The 20,360-nt window shown below is 40.4% G+C and overlaps 1 protein-coding gene across 17 annotated transcripts in view; it reads right to left on the minus strand.

Annotated features, from left to right (window-relative positions):
- Positions 1 to 20,360, minus strand: part of WNK1 (WNK lysine deficient protein kinase 1) — a 98,029-nt gene that overhangs the window by 6,716 nt on the left and 70,953 nt on the right. For 9 of the 17 annotated variants that reach the window (XM_030263930.4, XM_072923891.1, XM_072923888.1 and 6 more), the window contains 13 exons: positions 20,035 to 20,151; positions 17,630 to 17,803; positions 16,807 to 16,858; positions 16,504 to 16,644; positions 14,680 to 16,106; positions 11,812 to 11,895; positions 8,656 to 8,742; positions 7,948 to 8,017; positions 6,351 to 6,430; positions 5,172 to 5,830; positions 4,111 to 4,313; positions 2,901 to 3,095; positions 1,603 to 1,695 (listed from right to left, as the gene is read on the minus strand). In XM_030263930.4, the coding sequence (XP_030119790.4) occupies positions 1,603 to 1,695; positions 2,901 to 3,095; positions 4,111 to 4,313; positions 5,172 to 5,830; positions 6,351 to 6,430; positions 7,948 to 8,017; positions 8,656 to 8,742; positions 11,812 to 11,895; positions 14,680 to 16,106; positions 16,504 to 16,644; positions 16,807 to 16,858; positions 17,630 to 17,803; positions 20,035 to 20,151 (3,382 nt within the window). The remainder of the gene's footprint in view (positions 1 to 1,602; positions 1,696 to 2,900; positions 3,096 to 4,110; positions 4,314 to 5,171; positions 5,831 to 6,350; positions 6,431 to 7,947; positions 8,018 to 8,655; positions 8,743 to 11,811; positions 11,896 to 14,679; positions 16,107 to 16,503; positions 16,645 to 16,806; positions 16,859 to 17,629; positions 17,804 to 20,034; positions 20,152 to 20,360) is intronic. The other 8 variants (XM_072923890.1, XM_072923892.1, XM_030263941.4 and 5 more) reach the window with 4 other exon arrangements.

Below are 20,360 nucleotides of genomic sequence, written 5' to 3' on the forward strand. Positions count from 1 at the left end.
TTTTCAAAAGGAAGCTGTTTCCCTTAGCATCAGTCCCAGAAGCAAGATATACGTGCCAAAGGACTCTCATAGCCAGATGATGGCAAATTTACAGCAAGCCTAGGCCTTGGTAGTAAATTATACTCTCATATACTCAGTTCAATGTCAATTCTAGAAACAGACTGGCTGCTCTTCATATTCCCTTCCCACAAAAAAGGACAGTCCAGACTAACAATTTTAAGTTAGCTTTGATAAGAATTTAACTTCTTCCAAGAAAGGAATGTTAAATCTTGATAGTGCAGATGTCAGTGCACATCTGCACATTAATATACACAGCAAAAACATTTAAAGCTGCTAAATTTGAAAAATTAAATCATTTACTGCTTAGATTCCAAATCCAGTGAAGTGGGTTAGAGTCAGTGCAAAACTGAACAGCCAGGAAGATGTTTCCCTCCTTTTGCCTCCCTTGCTTTCTCAGACGATGGGGCTGGTTGCATTGCAGCTGTCTCTGCAGAAGGCCAGGCCCAGCTCCCACACACAGCTCCTGCCAAGCACAGCAAGACAGATGATGCAGGTATGTGGTACTGCCATGCAGCGCAGCAACAGGAGGGCTCCTGACAGCACTCCAAACTTCCTCATGGCGAGTCATTCCAGAGGGTGGGAAACAAATGTCACACATTTAAAGAGTCCAGCCTGCAGAAGCAGCATAGGAGATATTGCAGCACTCCCAATAAAAAGCATCACACCAGCAGCCTTTGCTCAAGCAGATTGTTATTTCAGCCACATCAGAAGTTTGAGGCTCTCTTGTAAGTTTGGCCTAATATAAGTACAAATGAGAGGATTCTGAAAAGAGCTGCAAGCTAGCTTGTGAGGGTTGACAGGATGTCTGAAAATGTCTATTTACCCACCTTTACTGCTACTTGTTTTACATTGAATATATCTCCAATTCACAGGGAAAACTTCTAAACCTGAGCCCATTAATAGGTAAGGTTCTTTTGAGTTTGCCTGGAATTATTCTCTAATTATTTTAAAACCCCTTTAACACTTGGATCTCTAGCTAGCCATCTGTTAATGACCACAGGTCGTCACTACAAGCTGCCTACAGGTGGCATCAAAGCTCTGCACTGTCACCAGCTGAGCGCATGGGGACACACATCCAACTTGTGCTGCAAGCACACTGCCAGGGAGGGCAACATTCCCCCCACCACTACTTAAGTGTCCAGCTAAGGGATAACCTGGAAAACAAATCTTCCTCGCTCTTCCACTAGAAAGATTACCCCTCCTGCAAGTCTCAGATCATCTAACATATGCTGAAGCAAAATTACCAATGGACTTGCTAAGTCTCCCCAGTTTGTGTCATTTCACTGACCTGTCCTCAAAGTTTCCTCTCAAGGTTTAGAGAAAATGAGTGCTTGTTACAGTGAGTTTAACAGCAGAGAATACCTAACATGAGAACCCAAATTTCTAAAGGTGTGCTAAGAGCAGCTGAGCTGAGCCATGGGATGGGAGGGAATATAAGGTGACAGATGAGGATGGGCTGCATGAAACAGATCAAGCAGCAGAAACAAAAACCAAAAAGACAAAATAAAAGACAGACAAGGAAGGAGTAAAGGTGTTACACACAAAGAGCCAAGCAGGGCGTACTCAGAAATCGGGTCCTCCTGCCACCAGGCTTGAAGGTCACTCTCTCAGATGCACAGTTAAACTTCGCACAGCCTGTGAGAAAACAAGAACAGGGAGAACATAGAAAGGAGAGGAGTGGAGACAGAACACCACTACAAGATGTTAGCAACTTGAAGTTGGAAGGGTGAAATGCAATCATGACACACAAGAATAAATCTCAAAGTGTGGACCAAGGAGTACAGAGACAATATACGGAGTGAAGAGACTCCTTCCAGCACCTCCAGACACGAGGCCAAGTTTGCACTGCTACTCTCCAGGACATAACCTAACTATAAAGTTGCAATCTATACAGGAAAGCCAAATCCTGGCAAAAGTACCCAGTTTTTAAATGTACTGCACAACTCTGGATGCAGGGAGATTATTCAAGAAGCTCCAAAATGCCTGAAACAGTTCCTAAAAAAATCTCTATAGAAAAATCTTCCTTAAAGTCCATTTATATTTTCTGTATGCACTTCTTCAGTTTCAGAAAAAACACACATTAGAATTGATGTATTCATACTATCTATGGCAAAGCTTTTCAAAAAGATGTGCAAAGGGGAAAACACCTACAACAGCTAAGTTCAGATAAGTAAAGGAATCATCCCCTAATGATAAGCAAAAAAAGCCCTCTTTACTGAATAAATCAGAGCTGTGCCTGAGAAATTATTTGATAACATACTAATAACAAGTAACCCACAACGTGAGAAACCTGAGTACATGACCAATTTACTACTTCCACCATTTCATCCTCCTACACTGACTCTCCCTTCCAGGATAATTCACAATTAAAGAACATGAGCCTTTTTTTACCTTTTGCTGTTAAAAACTCCATTGACAGAAACAGCCAAAACACTTAGGAAGTCCAAAAGGACTAAGACTCTAAGTCCTTGGAAACTTCCAACCATCTGAGTTAGCTATCAACATCAAACCTATTCTGCTCCTTCCTTGGTCTGATTTTCAACCCCCATCTCATCAGTCTCTTCTCCTCTGAGCCAACACCTTTCCCAGGTCAGTAGAACTTTGCTGCCACCACCCCATTGCACTCTCTTGTGTTGTCCTTGGAGTTTCAGACCTTCAACCACCTCACATTTCACCTGAGTGAGAAGCTACAAATCCATTTGCAAACACCATCCTTATCAGCCTCCACACATAAGCTGGGGACCCTAGAGCTACTTTACACCAAGTATTAAAAATCAAGTGTCATGAAGTCAACCATTCATTTCCACTGCTAATTTCACTAATTGCACTTGGAGCCTTACCTTGGCCTGGTGCCGAAAGGCTCGGTACCGAGAGGGCACCATCACTGGTGAAGGCAGAGTAGAGATTTTCACTGGAAGGTGAAGGTTTGAGGGGCTGTAACAAATGGTTCTGCCCAGTCTCTGGCACACTACCAGGAGGATGAAGGGTCTGCTGAGGGGGCAAGACTGATGGTGCACTTTGAGCTGACAGGTTGCCTAGAGGAAAAAGGAAGGCAAAATTTTTGGTTTCCATATATTTTTGAACCTCATCAAGCATGACAATCCAGGCAAGAGAAGGAGAGGCAGGGGGAGAGAGCTACTCGAGTTTCTAAGAAAGCAGTCAGGCCAGAAAAATTCCTCAGTTTTAAGACAACTCTGTGGTGGTTTATGTGCCCACAGAGCTCCTCCATCACACAGCAAAACAGAAATGAGCAGCCAGGGTGAGTGGGTACAGAAATCTCAGCATGACATGGAATTAACGAAGTTAATACGCAAGAAGCAGTATCAAATATTTCTGCTGGCACTGCTGGCCCTCCAATACTGTTTGCTTCTGCTACAGAATTAGAGAATCTCCAATTACCCAGACAGTATCTGTCACCCACATTACTCAATCAGTAAACAGAACTAGTTCCTGAGTTCTGTTTATTAGAAAAGTGGTCTTGGTAAAAAAGGAAGCCTCGACAATTGAAACTGATTCTCAGTTTTTAAGTACAACAAATCTTCAATTCCATGTAAAAAAGCCACTGTTTTAATATCTATCAACTGTGAGTTTCTGCAGCGTAAGGACACTAGTAATATCATGCTTAAGTGGTACTAAATTAGAAAAAAAAAAGTCTCTGCAGAGGACTAAAGAGATCAGACCCATTCTGCAATATCAGTTTCAGGAGGGAACAAGCACAGTTTATCTTTAAAAACCAAACTTTTCTGACATACTGTAAATTTACACTTTTCTTCACAGTCATAGCCCAGTCACAATCTAAAAATCACTATCTAATAAACACAAATCACAACTGCTCTTACAGAACAATGTCACAGTACCTTTCAGTGGACTGAAAAAGTCCCAGGCAAGACTACCAAACGGCAAAAGTAATTTCAAAAATGATAAAAGAAATCCAGGGAGGAACTGGTACACACACACTCTTCTCAAAAGAAAAGACAGAGACACAGATCTAAGAATGAGAGATGGTACTTGGTTTATTTTATCTGCTAGAAATATTGGAGGAAGCCTAACCTGACAGCTGAGGGCTTTTATGTCCCTGGGAGCTGCTACGACTGGACTTGCTGCCTTTTCCTTTCGTAGGTCGTCTCCTCCTTCCTGAAAGGGGTGCAGCTGGGGGAATAATTACTGCAGGTGGAGCCTTTCCCAGTTTCACGTAGAGTGACTCAATCTCCTGCTTCTGGCGGCTCTGCAGCTCCTGGATCTCTTTAAGGTGCCTAACAAGTTACAAAACAGTGAGATTTACAAGAATTCTATGTATACACACAGATGCAAACAATTCCTCCCCTCCAGTCAAGCCTGAGCTGTTCCTTTGGTCAAACTCTCAAACATTTAAGAAAGAAGTAAATAAATCTTTTCCACTAAATAATAACCACTGAACACACATGGCAGAACACTTGTCATTTTTCCAGTGTGCTCTAGCCCTGGCTAGAATTCCAAAATTAAGTTCCCAACATTGCACTCACAAAACCAGAATAAACAGAAGTACAAAAAATGCATTCAAATGCTACAGGAATAGCTAGATTACTCATTTTCTCAGACATATGGCCTTGGAGACTTCTACACAACTATTGCCTTACAATTTGTTTCAGAGCAGTTGCATACACAGGATTTAAAACTGCCAGCTACCTTAAAAAATAGTTCAACTTTCCATATAAATAAATTAGTAGGTCACATTGCTTCACTTCTAAATTCTTCTTCTGAGCCAACAAGGTCTCTTCAGGAAAAGAACCATCAGAAATGCAGATCAGAAATGCAGAGACTTGTGTGTAGTTTTCAAACCCTACGTTTTCCCCACTAACTCCAGCGATATGCCACATCTTTCTTAGATCTACAGTCCTATCCACAGTGCAACTGGCAATCTACATACAACAAGGTTACAGGTTAGAAAATTCAGCCCAGCAAACATGTATATTCCTCTTTTGTTATAATTGTGTACTGCTTTCCCACTAAAGAACATTATATCCCACATACATGCTGACAATGGCTCCTGACACTTGGCAAAGGCTAAGGTGAAATCATGTTAATCCTGTTACATCTATTCCATACACAACCACCCAAAGAAGAAGCCTTACTTCTCCCGCAACCGACGGAGTTCCAACTTCAAGTCTTCATCTTCAATATCTGACTCATTGTCACTGCTCATGTAGGAAGAGTTGAAAGAGTTGCTAAGGCTCTGAACAGGGAGGCTGATCTTCGATCCCAGGTGTTGGACAGAGTCTGGGCTCCCTGAGCCATCATCCAAATCCTTAGCCATTCCACTGAGAAAAGCAACCTCCGGATCAGAGGATGGGCCATTCATGTGTGGGGACTGCCTTGACTCCAATTCTTTCTTTGGAGATGCAGCTGAAGAAGCAACTTGTTCCAAGCCCACAGAGAGAGGAAGAGTCATCGGCTCCTTCTCAGCACAGCTGACCTCATCCCGAGCCTTGGACACAGAGAAGCGCCCCACTTGATCCGTCGTTGTCGTCACCTGGAAGCGCCCAACCTTGGTGGCCTGGGAAGCAGCTCCCAGCAGCGGCGGCCCGGCAGCTGCCTCAGGAATGCCATCCACCACATCCAAGGAGGTGGCAGCCACAGCTCCGCTCTTCCGGCTCTCAGCCTGCTTCACCAGCGTGCTCTCTGGGCTGCTGCCAGAAAGGCTTGAAGTATCGGTGGAGGTGGTTTCAAATTGCACTGGCTTCGTTTCAGGTTTGTCATCCTCTTTTAGCACATCATCCACTGCCACCGATACCTGTAATAGAAATACAATCATGCAGACTTCCTTAGTTTTTCCTTAACATGATGCTTTTATTTCCCTTAATGGTAAGATGCATCTGAGAGGGGAAAATAACTCATTTCCTAGGTATGCCACAAAGCAAGCTGCTGCTTCCCTCCAAGCAAAACACTGCCACACAAAGCAGCACTTCTTGTAATCTGGAGGATTAAGTCCAAGAAGCAGCAGCCTCAGATGGGGCCTCTTTCACCAACAGGACATAATATAGCGAACATCCCAGCACTGTTAGTAAAAGAGCAGCCCAGTGTTAAAGACCAAGGCCAACAGCTAAGGCCTGCTGCGATGAAACTCTATATTCGTCACTCTAGACCAGCACAGACTGTGCAATCTCTGCCTTGAATGGGAACGGCATCTGCAGCCCTGCTTGCACAAGCTCTGCATGGGCAGCAAAGTCCTGCACATGGCACACTGAGCTGGCACTACCAGGAACCACCCAAAGATGCTGTAGCAAGAGCCAAGTGAGTTTAACATCTGGTACCTGAAACCGTCCCATCTTCAGCACACTGGCTCCTGTTGTGGCAGCCACAGCACTGCTCTCTCCATCACGTGCTGCCAAAACTAAGGAAAAGGAGAATGGGATTAAGACAACAATGAGCAAGAAATTATTTGAACTCCAACCATTTCTTTTTATGTACTTCAAATTCAACTATCTGTTGACTCCAAAAAGGTTTCTAGACTCATAGCACTATATTAATATTAAAATGTTGATTATTAATGTTAAGTTGAAGCATTTTTCTACAAAGCTTCCCTGCACAGTGTATTTGCCAAAATTACACTTTTAGATAACAGTAAAAAAAAGCACACTGATTTCTAACAGAGACGTGAAATAGACAAATAAGAAAAAAGTAGAACTTTATGAAAGAAATTATGAAAGAAAAAGCTTATCTTGATTCAATAAGCAGAGTGACTACCTAAATTTCCCAAACACTGGGGACAACTTATTCACCGAAAAAGGGCAAGTTGAAGAAATGCTATAAATCACATTTACTCAAAGCAGTCTATCTGAAGTTCCCCAAGTTGGACTCTTAGGTGTCAGCTCCTAATTTTGTTGCTCTGTGCACTGGCAGTATAAAGTTACAAAGCTGAGAAATAACATTCTATTTTTAAATCAATTCTATTGGACAGCTTGCTCTGTTTATTAAACAACTTCCCAGTTTATTTATCTTTACCTTCTAAATTTAAAAGACAAAACACAACTAATTCTATAGTGGACTAATGAATTCTACATTATAGTTCATGAATGTCCCAAAATAAGAGTATGTAATTTATTTTCCTTCACAGTTTTATTGGTTTCTGAAGGTTTGTTATTAAACTTCAGGGGCACACATGTTAAATAGTGTTTACAAGACAGCTCAAGAAAAAAATTCAGCACTGTATTAACAGCTCCTTTTAAAAACAGAAGATTTCAAAAATTAAAACAATTAGATGAACACTGATAGGAAAATCTCAGATTATTTTGCAAGTGTTTGGATTTCCCCCCAATAACTCAATCCATACAGATCTGAAAGTCATTGATCATCCAGATTTTAACTGGTGATCATCCAGTAAACCTTCAGTTGTTCTAAAGCAGAAAGAAGGAAGTCTGGGTTTCCTACTGCCTTTCTTAAATTTTTAGTAGTTTAACCTTGGCTTCTCTGTTCAAACAGAAATGAAACACCCTTAGGTAAGGGAGAGGTATCCTACATGTAGAACACACTGTAATGACACAAAATGAGTCCTTACTGCTGTTGCCAGGAACATAACACATGATAGAAAACAGTTCCTTCAAGTACTGTACTCCTGCTGTACCTTAGCAGCATAGTGGAGACTCTTTGTGAGTCTTAATTTAGCATTTTGGACAAGTCTAAATCCTAAATGAGTCACTACAATAGGAAAGTATCTATCATCCCCCCTCCTTCATGGCCTACAGAGGAAAACTTCAGTCTGGCTACTAAAAACTAGTAGAGAAGCCCTCAAAGAGCTGCCATTCCATGACTTACTAGAAAAGGCTATAACCTTCCAAGTGGTTACTCTGTTCAATTTTGATTTCTATCTCCATGCTGAGAAATCACCTAAAGTAATCATGGCTGTCTTACCATCCGTCAGACACTGTGTTTCTGTGGACACCGGCCCAGTAACCACTGTCGATGCTACTGAGGGCACAGACTGCAGGTTCAAGGAGGAAAACAAAATAAATTAAAATACTTAGGAGTTTCATTGAGTGCCAACAAATCCATCATACTGCATATTTCATAAGTTTTTTGTTTCCAACAGGGACAAAGTATGACCCACGAAAAGACAAATGCAAGGTGAGATTTTACAGGCCTTATAACCCTGAAGCTGTGAGCAGATCACCCCTTGGCCTGTGCAGAAACAATGCATAAATAGCCACTTGTATTGTCAGTCATTGTCTTCATTCAGTATCTAAAGCTCTTTAATAGAGGCTTTTAAAATTTCAGATCCACACTTGAAACAGCTCTCCCAAATTAAGACTGACATATCACATATTGCTTTCTTAGTGCTCTTTCCCCTTATTCCACAGTTACTTCCATTTCTAGTTTGGTGACATCACCAGAAAAGTCAGAATAACAACTAATACCAAAAAATAGCCTCAGGAAATTACATAATCTATTGCAATATACAGACTTTCCTGATTTTGGTTGACTCAGTCCCACAAACTGGAAGATGACACTGAATTTTTATTTTTAAGTCTAAATACTGGTGTAGTGATATTAAAGGCAGTGACCTAAGAAAAAACACTGAGGTTTTTCAAGACTACTAAACTGAGAACATTGCAAACATACACAGGCAGGAGCAGATGTCACTGGGACAGTCTCTGGACTAAGGGTTCTTCTCAGCTGAGCATCCAGATCTTCCAGTGGCTGTTGGGACTGAGAAAGAAAAGAGTAAAGCAATGTCCCAGCTCAGGAAAAACAAAAGCATTGCTAAGAAACAGGCATATATGATACTAAAATTTAAAGCACTCAGTATAGTTTCCATGTTTCTATCCAGTTTCCCTCATACACATTTAGATTTAACATGTATATCATAGTAAGACTATGGAAGTAACTCATGCAACATATTTGTTTAAAAACAACAGAACAGGAAAATTAACTGGAATTTAAAAAAAAAACCCAAAAACTCCACAATACCACTCAAAAAAAACCAAACCAAACCAAAACAAACAAAAAAAAAACACCCAAGAAAAAAACCCCAACCCACAAGTTCCCTCAGAGAGGCTGTATAGATGGATTGACCTGAAGAGGACAAAGAGGGGCAGAATCTCTCAAATATGCTTATTACTTAGATTTCAGCTGTTTCAGTTAGAATACAAGATTTTTTTCAAACTTGGCCACTTGGATTGGGGAGAGGAAGAGAAGAATATTTTACCTAAAAATATCTTGAAGATAACAAAATCCCAAAGTCTCAAAATTACTAAATTAGGGCCATGCCCGTAAGATACATCGAAAGAAGAATGTACTGTCAGATACCATTAAGTTGCAATTCTGACCCTAAAGAACAGAAATTTTCATCCAAACTTTAGCATTATTAATCTTTCCAAGTATATACACAAAAAAGAAAAAGTTGTATCTGTTTTTAAAACTGAAGCAGGGATCATGACAACATAAAAATACTACTTTCCACTGAAAGTTAAGAGGTACACAACAGCATAAAGGCGCTTTCAATATGTTGCCAGGATAACGGTCTTCCTGACATGTGGATTTCAAAACAAAACCAGAAACCCTAGGAATAATAAAGCCTTGATCAATTCCATTATATAAAAAAAAAGCAGAAGATGCAGACTTCTATGGCTCCATTCAGAAATCCAACTGTTTAGCGACAAGTGAGGTAATTTAATCCAACACTGTAAAACAGAGGGGGCATGTCACCTGAAATACTAAATAATTCTCAACACTTATGCTCACAAGAAGATATTTGCTTCAAGTAAATAAATCGCTACCAGAATGATCAGGAAATAAAGATTTCCTTATGGAATTAGGGGACCAAAATGAAGCTTGAGAGATTAATCTACACACACTTTAAAAAGTAATTAAGGAATAAATAGAACAGGTATTTAAGACTATAGGACAGTGTCCAAAACTGGTCTTGAGATGATGTGTACTCTGTCTGCAAATTATAAGTCTGCTACTAAGGAAAGGGAAAAAGTTGTGTAATCACCTGCTAGTGACAGAAGCAGCACAGAAGGCAAGCCTGTCTACTTTAAGAGAAGCCAGTAATTTTCCAGATAGTATTATGTGATAGCAGCAAATGCTTTTAAGAGTCAATTGGATTTGATCCAGTTGGTCCCCTCCAATTTTGTTTCATTCCTAGACAATTCTTCTGAGTTCAAATAAGAAGTAAAATTCAGTAAGTTGTTTGGAAAGGACAAGAAGCAAGGGATCTATATTTGTGACTCTTCCATGCTACAAATCTTGCCAGAAATACCTATGACAAACAGGAAGCAGCCTTTTGCAGTGGTACCGTGGCTTGAGTCATAGAAGTGGGTACAAGTGCTTTTGAGCTTAGGGGAAAATACTACTAATATATTGAGTTTCCAGCAATGAAGAGGACTATGACCTTCATATGACTGATTTTAACTAGCTGTCTCCTGATCCACCTGATACCTGACCATGGGAAGAATGCAGGTAAGAATTATCAATTAATTGTTGTCACCTTCTCTTCAGTAAAAACATGCTTCAGAAAGAACTGACTAAAAGAGATAAACCAACTTCTGCCTCTGAAATCAGGGGTAAAAACAAGTGGCTTTTTCTTGCTCAGTTTGGAGAAAGAAGATACCAATTCTCTTGCTACTCACAGGGCAGGCATATGGCTTATGGCTCTAAGATCAAGATGTAAAAATGAGCTACTTTAAGAAAATATTTCAGTTGAATAAGCTTTTTTCTTCCAACTTCAGATGTCATCTGGCTTACTTGTACAAGTCACACAGAATCACAGACTGGGTCAGGCTGACAGGGACCACAGTGGGTCATCTACTCCCACCTCCCTGCTCGAGCAGGGCCATCCCAGAGAACATGACAACACTGCATCCAGCTGGTTCCTGGCTATCTCCAAAAAAGGAGACTCCACACCCTCTCTGGCCAGTCTGTTCCAGTGCTTGGTCACCTGCACAGGAAAAGTTCTTCCTCATGTTCAGGTGGAACTTCTGTGCATCAGTTTCTGCTCAGGGCCTCTTGTTCTATTGCTTAGCACCATTTACACACAAAATATCCCAGCTAACCATTGTATACAAGGACAGAAGCTAAGCAGGGGAAGCCACTGCTGTATTTCAAATCATGTTTATGATAAAGAACTTCAAACACCTTTTGAAAATTTTAAAGCCTAATGAGATCAGAATGCAGTAATAATCACAAAATAAACAAAACAAACCCAAAAAAACCAAAACCACAAAGACAACACAAGACAAAACAGCAGTCATCAAAAGAAACAACTAAACCCCAAAACCTCATGAAGAATTCAGAAAGGCAATTTTACATTTTCATAAACATTTCATGGCAATATATAGTTTTTCATATTATTTTGCAGCTATACTATTTTCAAGAAGAAAACAGGTTCAAGTTTTATGCACACACTCCACTCTGTTATATTAAAAAAAAAATCAGTTCAGATTAACACACTAAAACTCCTAAGCCTGATTAGGCACTGGGTACAGCACCCTGAAGGGCAAGCTGTACAGAATCACAGGATGGTTTGGGTTGGAACGGACTTTAAAGATCATCCAGTTCCAACGCCCTGCCATGGGCAGGGACACCTCCACTAGACCAGGTCACTCACACCCAGTGCTGAAGCCACTCAGGCTACTGCTACAGTTACACAAAAGGGGTTACTCAGGTAAAAGAAAAGAAAACCAAGAACATTAATAACATGCAACAGAGAGTTTAACTGAAACATGCTCTCTGAAGGGAAAAGAAGCAGATACAATCTGCCATGTTGTGTAGCACCTGAGTTAGTGAAGGTCCAGGAAAAGGTGGCAGCTGCTCACTGGATGGAGTGCCAGCCGGAAGGTCAGAACCTATTGGTAGCACCTAGGGATAACGGAGAGGAAACGCGCGTCCGTCAGACATGGAACAACAGAAGGATCAGATACCAAGCTACAGTCAGTCATGTCATACAACAGAAGCCTTAACTTTTTTTTTGGTAGAGAATTCCTTCCTGGACAGTTAGCATAGAGTCTTCAGGGACTTCTGCAACCAAATTGGGGGAAGTTTGCTTAGTTTTTATTTTATAATCCAGATTATCCTTGAGCAGCCACAATTTCCAGTTTAAACAAGCTGCAGTATCCAGGAACAAAGTATCTTGGGGATATTATTTTCAAGTCTGGAAGAAATGCTAAAATTATTCTTCCAAGAAGCTTAATTTCTAAAATGGTGCAAGAATGTACTCAGTCTCCTTACAACAGCTCTATGTTAACTGTCCATTAGAAACTCCAAGCTGCATGCTTCCAACAAATTGCTCCAAGCAACATGACTTGAGAACAGGAACTGTCAGTGCCTGGTGCCTGAGTATGTCTCCACTTGTTGAGAAACAGATTCGTAGAGCTCTCACACCAATATTTTCATCCATCACTTCTTTTTGAGCCTGAAAGGTGTTGATGACCCACAGAAGTTGATTAGGCCATGCAACTGGGTAGGGGGAAGTCATCCAGGTTATGCAGAGGAGGTTAGAGAGACTCAAAAGGTTAGAAGGAGGCATCAAAGCCTCCTCACCAGGTCAGACAGCACATTCCAGTTAGTAATTTCCATTGTTAGGGAAGTGGGAATTTCTAGGAATTAAGCAACCCACTACAGAATTTGCAGTTCTTATTCTCAGCTGTCATCTTGAGGTTTGACAGTGCCCATGAAGTCTGAGCACACATAGAGCCTTGTGAGTTACAGCACTGGCCAGCACAGTGCCCCTGCATTGGCCATGAGCTCTGCAGGACAGGGAGACAGGCCACAGTCTGCTCCAGAACCAGTTCTGGCCAGCAGTTTGTTACCACAGCTCAAACTAATGCTTTAAATTGCAGGAGTAGCTGCCCAGTGAAGATGCTCTCACAGAGTTATCTATCCTGCCAATAAGTCAATAACATTTCAGTGAGAATTAGGCCAAGTTGCATTAGCTCAACTTTTTTTTGTGTAGCAGGAACACATGTGAGGATGTTACCTGTTACATGTGAGACATGATGAATTTTTAAGCTGTGCTGAATTTTTAACTTCATTTAGTTTATAAATAAGAGGCAAAACATACTTTAAGTACATTTGTAAGATAAGCTGAAACACATTTAATTGTCTGGCCATAAACAAAATGAATACACAGATACAGACTCTAGCAAACCCCAGAAGACTGAAGTAATAAGCTCCTTAATGCTCAGCAACAACACAAAGTGAAACTAAAATTAAGCCTTGTGAAAAAACCAAACTAATTTATAAATGAAAACTTCAAAGAGGTGGGATTTCTACAACTGACAATCAAAAACCCTGTAACATTTATTACATGTATATATATTTATATGTTATATATAACATATATATATATATATATAAAATATATATATTTAAACCCAAGTGTTTGCAATTGGCAATTTTCTAACTGCTACAACTGTTCCTGAATGAATACCAGTTACCATTTTCCCCCAATATTTCTTGTATAATTTTCAATTTCATTGAAATATTAATGGATGTCTTTGTGTCTGGATTTCCCTATCAACTTTTTTAGCACATATTGCCTCTCTTCCATAGCAGAGATTTTCTACTGTCTTTGACAACAAAGAGTAGATGGGAAAGACTACCAATGAATGGAGCTGCTGGGAGCATTGGCTCAGCCTAAATTGGACTGAAACTAGTCAATAGCAAGGCTGGCTAAAGACAACCAACACAAAGTGTTGACGAGTAAAAAAAAAAAAAATACCAGAAAGAAAAAGTAGAGAGTATTATAGTTTTTGGATTGTTAAATACCTGAAAGTTTCTTGAATTTATTTCCATTTAAGGGCTACATTTCCATTTAAGGAAGGGACTACCAAAATAGTTTAAAATACTGAAGTGTGCTGTGTCCCCACACAGGCAGACATTTAAAAGAAAATCTCACATATTGGTGTATCTGGTTGGTGAGCAGGTAACAACATCCACAGCACCTCTCAAGTTGTTACTGTGAGTCATTACTTCTTTGTGAAAGTGTCTTGGTTGTAGAACATGAGTCAGTAAACAAACAAAAAAATAGTTTGTTTTCAGGTATGTTCTAAATTTCTCAAAATCCTGCTCTCATAAATCTAACATTTGAAAGGAAAACAGTATCTGGGTATCAAATAAGTAGCACAGAACATAAAAAACCCCAAATCCCTTCAGTCAGGTTCACCCTTGACTGCAAGGAACAGGTTCACAACAGGAAGCAAAATTCTGCTATCTCAAATCCACCACTTGGTGAAATATAAAACCAACCATCTCAGCCTAGTGGTCAAGTACAAGATAAAAAGCTATTTAAAGCAAGACATCCAAATTCTATTTGAAAAAATCAGGATCAAGAAAAAACCCCAAACAAACAAAAAGCAAACCACAGTTGCTTCATTCTTTGTAGTTTAAGAAGAAAAAAACTAACAATGACATAAGAGACATCTCTCAGAAGCATAAAACAGAATTGGACTTTTTTTGCCCATTAGGGACAAAATAGGACACTTCTTGGGATACATAAAACCAACGAGAGCATAAACCTTTCAATACTACATTAAATGAAGAAGCCACTTCCAGAATAAATATTTTGCTATACAAAAAGGATCCCGCCCAAGCAAGCTGTTTCCTGCAAGAGCTGAAGGTTTACACCAACGCTGCGTTTCTTACCGGTACCCTGCTGAGAGGGGGCTTTGAAGGAGAGGTCCCTGGTTTCACTGCTGCTGTGGCAATGCTGCTGGAGGCCGAGATGTAGCTGACTGGGGTGATCACTTGCCCAGGAGTGGCAACTGGAGTCAGCACTGGCAAGCCAGTTGGTCCAAGAGGCAAACTGCTCGGAGGTATACAAGTGCTAATGGATGTCAGGGGTTTGCTTGGTGCAACAGCAGTGGTTGGGATGCCAGGAACAACTGTGGTTTCCATTACCAGCGAGGTCTCCAGAGACACTGATGGATGTGCCGCTCCTACATTACTGTGCTCACTGAAGAGAGATCGCAGCTTTTCTTCCAGGGTCTTTATATCATCAATACCAGGGGCTTTAGACTGAGCATCAGCATCAGCCTCCAGACAGTGAACATGAGGCTGGTTGGGCAATGGAGCTGGTTGAGGCTGGCTGTGGATCAAGGTCTGCTGTACTGTAGGCAAGTTAGTGACTGGTTGTGGCAAGACACCAGGTAAAGGAACCTGGGGCAACATGGGTGTTGCACCTGAAATCTGGGGTAGGACAGGTGTTGATGTAATTCCTGATGGAACAAGTAAGGGATGGATCACCGGTTGAGAGACTGAACCACATATGCTTGATGCTATCGAGGATGATAAAGGTGCAGAGATTGGCAGAGATAAGCCAGCTGCATTGCAGGAATGCGGCTTATCCAGAGAGTGCCCACTCTCAGGTAGTGACTGTGGAGCGCTTACAACTGTTGTTTCTGCCAGACTGGACACAGAGCCACTGCTGCTGAGCTGGGGAAGCTGCAAAGCCATGTTCTGAGCCAGAGACAGGGCAACAGACGTCTGTGGTGCTGCCATACTACTCACAATCTGAGGAGTAGACTGAGGTGTCACAGCTGGTGCAGCAACACCGAGAGCAGTGACACCAGGAACCTGGGCAGATGGCAGTGCTGAAGATGATGGTGTGCTGATACTGGGAGCAATGTCTGCAGTCACTGGTTGAGCAGGCTGGGATGTGGCAGATAAGGAGAAAGAAGCAGGGGCGCTCATGCTGGAAGAGACACCGGTCGATTGCTGTCCAGATTGTGAGGCTGGAGGTGGAGAAATAGAGCTTGGCACACTTGTGCTTGGTGCAACTCCAACAGCTGCATTTTCTGAAGGCAAAGTAACAGATCCCAGAAGAGAAACACCAGTGCTGGAGGAAACAGATACTGAAGAAGTAGCCACAGATGCAGGAGTTGCACCACTGCCTGCCATGGTAGAAAGTGCAGGTGGAAATGGTGGTATTGTTTGATTGAACACTGGAGGAGCTGTGCTAGGTCCTTCTGTCATCTGGGCATGCCCCATCTCAGAGAAAGCTTGCTGCAAGCTCAGTGATGATGCTGAGTGGGAGAGATTCATTCCAGGACCATGTACAGGAGATGCTGCAACTGGCAGAAAATAAAATTATCAGTCCACCTAAAAAAGTTCATTACAGAATTATTGTCTATGGCTAGACTAAGACCACATTTAATTCTTAGCATTAAAGAAAAAACAACACAACAAACCAAACAAAAAAATCCACAGCAAAACAACAAAACATACAAATCCAGACTTATGTTAAAACACAGAATTAAGATTTCAGAGTCTTGCAGACAGCTCATCAGCAGTTTTCCTCCAAGAATCCTGTATGGTATGACCCAAAATATGGTCACCCCCTTTCAGCACAGACAGTTCCCTACTTCTCCACATACTTTGAGAGGTCTTCAGGAACAGTTTAGTTAACTAACTTCACAGTTTTGATGAACATGTCTTAGACATCAGCTTTTAAGAGTTTGGACAACTCACCCATATCTGAAGTTTTGTTTCCTCCAGCAACAGCAGATGTGAAAAGGCTCTGTTCTTTCAATCGGTTCTCAGGGACGGGGCTGACAATGAACCGTCTTCCAGCAGAATGGACAACCTGGGTAAAGGAGCTAGAGGGAACCCCTAAACAAAAAGAAGATGGATCTTTAGTGACACAGGGCTGCAACTAAATACATAACCTGCAATATGGAATGTGCACTCCATCATACAAAATAAAAAACTTGGCTGCACCCATCCGCTGAAACAGAAAAAGGTAACTGTCGAAAAAAATCACAAGAGACTTACCTATTCTTTGTGGCATGGAAGATGTAGGATCTGGCTGTTTGAACTCTAATTTCTGTAAAGTAAGATAAAATTTAAACTTCTATTCTGAAACAGAAACCCACAAGATACTTCTTAAAATGCTAGCTTACTGAAATGTGGGCATTTAAGGGAAGCAGTATGTGGGACCCAAGCACCATCACCAAACTAGAGGAATTCTGCCCAGATAAATGTCAGCTACAGTGTTTTTAGGAACTCTCAGCTCAGTGACTGTCAATGTAACAAACTGATCTAAAAATTCTTTTGGAAATCCAACTGATTTCCTTAAACATCCAACAAATAAATGGATGTTCCAAACTAGTTCTGAGTGTAATTAAGGCAGAGATTCAGGAAATGTCACCACTTTCAGCACCCAGCAAACAGTTTCAAAACCTGTGTTTCCTAACGGAGCTATCCAATCTCTTACTACTTCACTGGGTGGAGGGCCTGACACCAGGCTCTCAGTGTTTAGTGAGCAGCACAGGGTTGAGGTTTTACTGTCCTACCTCACAATAATCTCAAATTCAAGAAGCATCAGCATTTAAGACTGTCTGTTTAGTGGACTGTTAGGAGATTCAGCAGCTTCGGAAGTCTTCAAACACATCAAAAAGTAAGAGGTCTGTTATTTAGCTTTCTAACTTAATTTTAAGCACTCACTGATATGAAGCTTTCTCTTTTTGTCTTTTAATTATTGATCTTTGATATCTCCCATGACAGGAACTTTCTATTTCTAGCTAGCTCTACTCACAAAACCATACCACCCAAAATGGAAGATACCAACAGCTGAGGCAGTCTGTCCTTCACATACCTGTGACTCCGGGAAGAAGCCGTCATCTTTTGTCCGCATACTCTCCAACCCCTGATCCCCTTCTGGCTCCACACTTGCATCCTCACTTAGCATTTCATCTGCTTTCTCAATAATCTCTCGTACCTGTTCTACAAATGAGTCTCGCTCTGTTGCTAAAATAAACTCATTCTGCACCTGTAAAAGAACAAAGCAACATTCATTTTACACAAACAATTTCAAAACAAGATATTGAATAACCACAATTTACTCTTGGTGCTGATGCTTGTCTTCCCTTTGCTGCTTTTCTGAATAAGATGAAAGTGATGACACTGTAGAGAAAAAGAATTGTTTCTCAAATGATCTCCCAACACAGAAGTGTGTGCCCTGGTTTAATCTTTGCTGTGGAGCAATATTCAATCTCACTTCTTCATCAACTGTCATCTCAATCTTTGCTTAGCACAGGGAAATTGAAAATTAGCAGTCTTATCTTACTGCAATTCCTTCTGTCTAATGAATGCAATGTGCTTTAAGAGACACATTTAAAGAGAACTATAATATAAAAGAAATTGAAAATTCTGTATTGCAAGATGTCTTCTGTGTTTCTCTCTTTCCATGTCATATACAAATTCTCCTCTGTGCAGTTAGCACATCACTGATTTAAAGTCTGGCTGTGGTACATAAAAGCCAGTATAAATTATTTTCCAAATAGAGGGAGAGAAAGGTTGCTCAGCCTGTCTAGCTCCAATACATTGTATTGTTTTATGAAAATAACTTCTCTTGCTTATGTTGGATAAAACTGGTTTAAGCAAGTACACTTGGTGGTTAGAAAGACCAAATCATATTATTGATTTGGTCTAACCCATGAGAGTATTCTGTCTCCTGAAATGATGCATGGAAAAACTCAGAGACAGTCCATGAAACAGAAGTAAAGCTGTCAGTCAAAGAGTCTCTGCTGGAAAAGAGAAATAAAGTGCATTAGAGGAAAAGCTTGAGACACTGCTTTTAAATCAAATTCCTGGGATGCTGGTTCAAGAAAAGGAAAGTCAGGCATGATGTGCTTGTATCGGCCTCTGCAATGCAGAATACTAGTTAAAAAAATCTTCAGTACCTTCAGTTTAGGACCAACAGGCAACTATATGGGGTATGCCTAACAGTATCATGATTAAAATGAAACATATTCAATTTAAAGTTTGCTCAATATTCAACAAGGAGCCAATGAGCACAATGTTCCAGATTCAGATGTTTAAATTAGGTTGCATACTTTTAACTGTGTGACTGCATTTTGGATGCAAAGTTCACTTATTTTGTTTCTACTAATCTTCAAGTATTTGTGGCTTTTGTTGCTTGGAGAGTGTTTGTGTCTTAGTTTTGGTTTTGCTTGTTTAGTTTTCATAAATCAAACATATTCTTATTTCGTCATAGGATCACTTTAGGTTTAAGGTGAAAAAAGACATCTGTGTACTCTCCTTATTTCCTGGCATACGACCTCATGTTATTGACTGTGCTAATATATGTAGTTAGGTAAGAAGCACCTTCTTACTCTTTCTCAGAAAGCCATTACTGGCAGAGAATTTCTCCCATATCAGTGGTTTGGTTCCTTTTGACAAGGAGAAATCCAACACACACCAATTCTGACTCTGCCACTTCTCTAAGCAAAAGATAATCATTGCTCAGATGCCCAAAAAGCTGTCAAAAGATACTGGATTTTATCACACACACCTCCCCCCCCCCCACCTCAGTAACATCAAAACCATCTCAGGCTCACTTAGACTGCACCAGACTAAAAAAAAAAGCTTAAATGAGAAAAAAAAAAAAAAAAAAAAGAAATGGGGATTCTATTCTATAATACTCAATGCTCTTACTTAGATGTATCTCTATAGGACAAATTCTTTCCTGCGCCTGGCCATCATACATTGAATGGAGAAGCTTCTTTTTTTGATAAAAGCCAAGAGCAGAATTAGTCACTATGTACTTTCAAAAACCAAAATACAATTCCCCTTTCTTAATTTAAAGGCAGAATCTTCCCATTTTAATTGACAATGATGGTAAAACACTTGAAGAAAAAGAAGAACTAGCAATGCCTGCTTTTAGAAAAACAAATGGAATGTTTTTAACCTGGCACTTCAAGAAGGTTGCTTGCAATTTTGAAAATGTCAGATTGAAAAAAAAATACCAACCAACCATAAAAGCAGTTTTTTCACTTGATAAAAACCTCAATTCTAAGGTAAAAACTGACACAAATTTTTATGTGACTTGTGCGTGCAACATTAATTAATAATCAGACTGCTAAACCACTCTGTGCCAAATTCCTAGCTGTGGTTGTGTACCAATAAGGTGAACATACACCACACTACATGGGAGATCAACTCTAAACCATAAACAAAAAAATACAACTGATTGGAGTCCTCATTTCTAAAATATCTTACCATAATTGTAGCTATTTCCTCAGGGTTATCACCATCCAAATCAAATTTGAAAGTAACCATTTTCCGATTGTGTGTCTCCAGCTGGCATTCCACTACCCGATCACCTTTGTTTGAAACCTAAAGCAAAGAAAATAATACTTCAAACCAAAAGCACAAGAATCTAAGTTTGCTGAAATTTTAAAGTTCACCGAGACAAACTAACAGTACTGGTATAATACAAACATATTCTTTCATTCCAGTCTAATAAATGGTAATATGTAGAGCATGATTTTTGTCTGAGGATACATTGAATATTCTGGAATAGTCTGTGGAACCATTGGTAGCTT

Source organism: Taeniopygia guttata, chromosome 1A (assembly GCF_048771995.1).
Source record: "Taeniopygia guttata chromosome 1A, bTaeGut7.mat, whole genome shotgun sequence".
NCBI classification, from domain to species: Eukaryota; Metazoa; Chordata; class Aves; order Passeriformes; family Estrildidae; genus Taeniopygia; species Taeniopygia guttata.